Raw genomic sequence first — 5,000 nt, forward strand, 5'->3', positions numbered from 1 at the left:
TGTCTCTCTCTCTCTCCCTGTCTGATTTGTCCCACAGTCCTCAGGCACCACTGTGACGGTGGACATAGGGGTGATGGGCGAGGCCCACGGCATGATCACCGACCTGCTGGCCGACCCGTCACTGCCGCCCAACACCTGCAGCTCCCTGCGGGCCGTCAGCAACCTGCTCAGCACGCAGCTCACCTTCCAGCCGCTCCACCGGCCGCGCCTCAGCCCGCTGGTGTCCTTCAGCGACACGCACACCTGCTCCGACTCTGAGGAGGGCGCCGAGAAGGGCGAGAAGATGGCCATCCCCAAGGTAACGTGCACCGAACAGCACCCATCAAGTCTGCAAGGCCCCACTGTATGCCTGTCTGACGTCTAAACTAATGTGTCACTAAGCTGAGACCATGCCATTCTCAATTTCAACTTCAGCCCAGTACGTTCATTTGCACCCATCCCCAAATTGTAGGGCTTGACTGTTTTAAGAAACAGGAACATTTCAATGGAAACATTCCTGTTTTAAATCCTTAAGTACTAAATGATCTAAACTGTTGTAAAAATATAAATGTGTGCATTAAATAAAGACTGAACCACAGACTAAAATGTTTCCAGACTTCACATGAATGGCTTGTGTCAAATGATGGGTGTGACTAAAAAGGATGTATTAAGGTATTTTCATTAGGTATTTCTGTTTTGATGGGAATATCCACATTTATATACTGCACCTCCTTTTGGAAAAGTCGTGACACATTCCGAACCTTTTAAAATAGAAGTCCCTGCTTAATCTGCTTGATGAAAAGATTTCATATGAGGGTTTCAGCATGTAGGTGCATCACAGGTCTTCTTTAGTCAAATGTGGACTTTGGTACTTTTAGACGTTGATTTCATATCAACTGTTTGGAGGTCCAGAAATGTATTTTTCTGAAGGAACTAAGAGTTAATCCTTAAACTATCACTCTACATCAGTGTTGCAAGGCCATAACTCCACATCATTGACCTCCGGTGATCCCTACCTGGCCTGTCAATGTTGTTGTTGGAATGTAATTTGTTCAGAATCTTTAAGTGTAAAGTCTCTCAATCACATGGTCATTTGCACGTACCTCCTTGGCAAAATGAGAGCGGAAAATGTTACAGTACGTATTTCCAGCTCCCAATTGTAGAGTGAGTTATATGAGAATCAGTGATGAGAGATAGAATCACGGCTTGCGTTGTGTTAAGATGTGGTTAATTGTCCTTCCATTTCGGCTCCTGGGGTGCATTTGTGAACGGTAGAGGAAATGTTTTATCCATGCAGTTAATACCACAGCCCTCACTGATGAGATTCAGGTGTAAACAGACTTTGACCCAAAAAGTAGTTCAAGGCAATCCCCTGCTTCAAACATACACAGGTACGCCAAGACAACAGACACACACACACACACACAAGAGAAGGTACTCAAATATGTACATAAATAAATACACACATGTGCGCACAAGTGCACACACACACACACACACACACACACACACACACACACACACACACACACACACACACACACACACACACACACACACACACACACACACACCCACAAACACACACACACACAGAAAGAGAGTTATACTTACACTCCCTCCCTCCGCTTGGCAGGGTTCCAATCTTGGGGGACAATGATGCACATTCTCGCTGAGGCCTTTTAATCTTTTACAAGAGCAGCACTTAAAAATGCATGCCAGCACTTAAGGCATAGGTGAGACTAAATAAAGTGCCTGTGATGCAATGCAGGATGGAGCCTTGCTGCTTTGCGCTCTGCTGTGCCAGTGATTCAGCCACAGCCCAGCCCAGCTCCCCAGCTCACTTCTTCCCTGCCAGGAATGCTGCTGCCCACTGTAGTTACTCTACAGTGTTACAATCCCACCTGTAACCAGACTGGGATTGATAGGTAGACACAGTTTAAGGAAAGGTCAAAGTGGTTTCCTAATTAGTGGTCTCTCTCTCTCTAGTTAGCGTTGGCTAGTTTGTGACGCCTGCCTGAGATGTGTAAAAGTTAGCCTGTGAGTAATAGAGAGAAAATAGGACCACTCGACCATTTGCCAGCTGCAGTGTGGTTTCTTTTTTCTTTTTTTAAAGATCTTGGCTAAATAAAAGGTGATATTCTGGCCGTCTCCATGAAGAAAAACACGACACGGTCTGGTTCCTGAAGCCCTGTTTTATCTGTCATACCCACAGCTGTGTCAACACGGAATATCGGAATGAAACGGCGTAAAAATGTAGGGAGAGATGTCGGGTTTCACAGCGCCCTGTGCGTAATCATAACACAATTTGCCCAGGGTTAGAAGCGACGCTTACACACATGCACCACACTGCTCTCCCTCCCGTCTCCGTGTCAGTTTAAGAGAGCTTTTGCCTCTTGGCTGATGTCTGGCTGAGCAAAGTCTCCACAGCAACGCATTGTGTGCCACAAAGGCTGATTTCAGGATTTCAGATTTCAAGATATTTCTTCTTTTTTTGTCAGAACTGCCAACCGCTCCTCTTTCCAACTTTCCTCCTTATTTTTTTCTGTCCATCTTAATTTTATCATACCACTCCGTCGTTTTTTTTTTGGGAGAGAGATTCTACTAGACATAACACTTCTGAACTTCCTGCAAGAAGTGCGACTCCGGAACTGTGGAGCTCTGGCAGTTAGATTTCTCCCGTCCTCCTAAGGGGGAGAGTGGTCTTTAAGTGCTGGAGGGGGAACCTGAACTAGGTAAACACAGTGAGGAGAGCGACCTTTCCTCTCTGGCTTTTCAGTGAAAGCCTCGCTGTTAGAGCTTGTTTTTGAAATGACTATGCCTGACACACAAGCCTCCTGTCACATACTGCATACTCAAATGAGAACAAGAACTTTTCTTCACATTATTCCAATACCTCACAATGTATGTCAGGCTTTGTTAGTTTGAGGTAGTCTTCATTTCCAGCAAAAAGCTCTCACTGTGGTCCTCACACATCAAAATGAGCCTATTACTCAGTAATCAATTCTGTCTTCTTTTTTTAGGAGCCCTCTTACGTCAGAACATTAACAAAAATAAATGATATTAGGATGTTATCAGTGGTGGGCATTGCTTTTAATTTGCTTCTCAAAAGATGTCTTGAGAGATGACAAAATTGAGAGTGTTCTGTGAGAGAAAGAGAGCGTACAATAGATTATCCTAACTGTGCACAGCATAGGCCTCGTCCTCAGGGTGTAATCCTGAGTCTTTGCATGAAGGATGCAGACGCTCCTCCTAGACGAGCAGCGCTGTGATCCGACCGGACTTCCTCTCCTTCCAGCATCCAGCGCCGGCCGTCTGATGAGCCTCCCCCAGTCTGACAGCCTGTCTGCAGCCGTGAAGAGGCACGCCAAGCCGAGCGAGATAAATAGAGAGAGAGAGAGAGAACTCACTTTCCAGTCTACAGCATCAGACATTTGGAGGGGGCCCGCGTCTCTCCTCCTTAAGCTCGGGCCGTTCTGACTCGGCTGGCTGGCAGTGTATAGAATTGGATTAATGCACGGCAGGCCACATGCTGGGAGCATCTCGTCTACGTGTGGAAGGGGGCTTTCGTGGGAGAGTGTAGGAAGCCGGTAGTACAAGGCTGTGGATCCCTGGATAAACAGGCTCCACCACCCTCGGCTTAATGAGCTACAGCATGGCAGGATGCCTCTCGGCTCCTCCATTGCTCCGTCCTTCGTTGGAAGGAGGGCAGAGGTGCCAGCCTGCTTGGGGGAAGATGGATGGGAGAGCTCTAAGGGGTTTTGCCTCGGAGGCCCAGAGCCTGCCTGGGAGGAGGCCTGAAACATTCATGTGGCTGTTAGCTGAGTTCTCCCCTCAGTACGGGTCACTTCCTGTGAGGTGAGGTCACCCAGTGTTCTTTCCCTTTTTTTTCTTAAACAAGAGAGGAGGACATCATTTAAAAATGACACAGTAGAACAGGACAGGATGTGGCAGTGAACATATTTCAGTGGACATCTCGTCTTCCTCAGTTCAGACCTTGGACGGGCAGCAGTGCGCCGGATCTCCCTGGCATTCTCTCGCTCACCCCCTCAGGCTTGGAGGGGCGGCGTGGTGTATAGTGGGAGGACGGGGGCAGACGGAGAGTACGCGGAGGACGTTCCATTCCTCAAGGGTGCCTCCATCTGCTCTGTCCCCATTTCCTAGTGCCACGCAGCATTCTCTCCTGGAGAAGCATCAGCATCAGCATCAGCATCAGCTGCTCCCTGATGTTCTGCCCGGCAACACGCTCTCTTTTAGCCCTCACATCGTGCCCCCCCCCCCTCCTCCCCCTCTCTCTTTTTCTCTCGCCCTCTCTCTCTCACTCTCTGTTTCTCTCCTGATACAGCCAGAACACAACATAGATACTGGAAAACATTAGTCACATAAATGGCTCCTAGCTTCAGCACCAAAATAAAGTCTGACACATACCAATAGTTTTTTTTTGCTAAAGTTCCTGATTTTGGCAAGATATGGAGAGGAACACTCCATTATCCAAGTACCAATGGGCCAAAGCACCGTAAAAAGACTGTCAAAACATGCTGGCTGTAGTTGATCGCACAATAATGTGTTTTAACCAATTAATTCAGTTTATGTATTTATACACACACACATATATTATATACATATCTTTTCTTTTTCATTTCAATGAAAATATTGTTTTTTCACTGGCATTTCATAGATTTGCTTTGGTTATGTATGATTATTTAAGGTTTTTATTTGGGTTAAAATGTTTCCTTCATGATTTTATTCATTTATCTCTTCTCTTGCAAAACAAGTCATGAAATAGATGGTTTATTACTTTTAATGTACTTCCAAATAAAAGTTTCAGTTCAGTTCAAGTGAAATTGTAAGTTCATGTGTACTCTTAGTTTACTAATTTGTTCTCAACGTTTTTTTCCCCTGTTTGCAGCGTCTCAGACGGTCTCTGCCTCCAGGCCTCCTGCGGAGGATCTCCTCCACCTGGACCACCACCACCTCAGCCACGGGCCTGCCCACCATTGAGCCTGGCCCGGTGCGCCGCG

At 46.7% G+C, this 5,000-nt stretch overlaps 1 protein-coding gene across 1 annotated transcript in view; it reads left to right on the top strand.

The window, feature by feature from the left end:
* The window catches only part of pde3a (phosphodiesterase 3A, cGMP-inhibited), a gene marked incomplete at its 5' end in the record, with an annotated part of 64,282 nt that overhangs the window by 49,016 nt on the left and 10,266 nt on the right, over positions 1 to 5,000 (top strand). Inside the window, 2 exons of the mRNA XM_080851075.1 lie at positions 38 to 298; positions 4,889 to 5,000. The exon at positions 4,889 to 5,000 is cut by the window's right edge and continues 46 nt beyond it. Of these exons, the coding sequence (XP_080707201.1) occupies positions 38 to 298; positions 4,889 to 5,000 (373 nt within the window). The remainder of the gene's footprint in view (positions 1 to 37; positions 299 to 4,888) is intronic.

Source organism: Sprattus sprattus (genome assembly GCF_963457725.1).
Source record: "Sprattus sprattus genome assembly, chromosome: 14".
Taxonomy (NCBI): domain Eukaryota; kingdom Metazoa; phylum Chordata; class Actinopteri; order Clupeiformes; family Clupeidae; genus Sprattus; species Sprattus sprattus.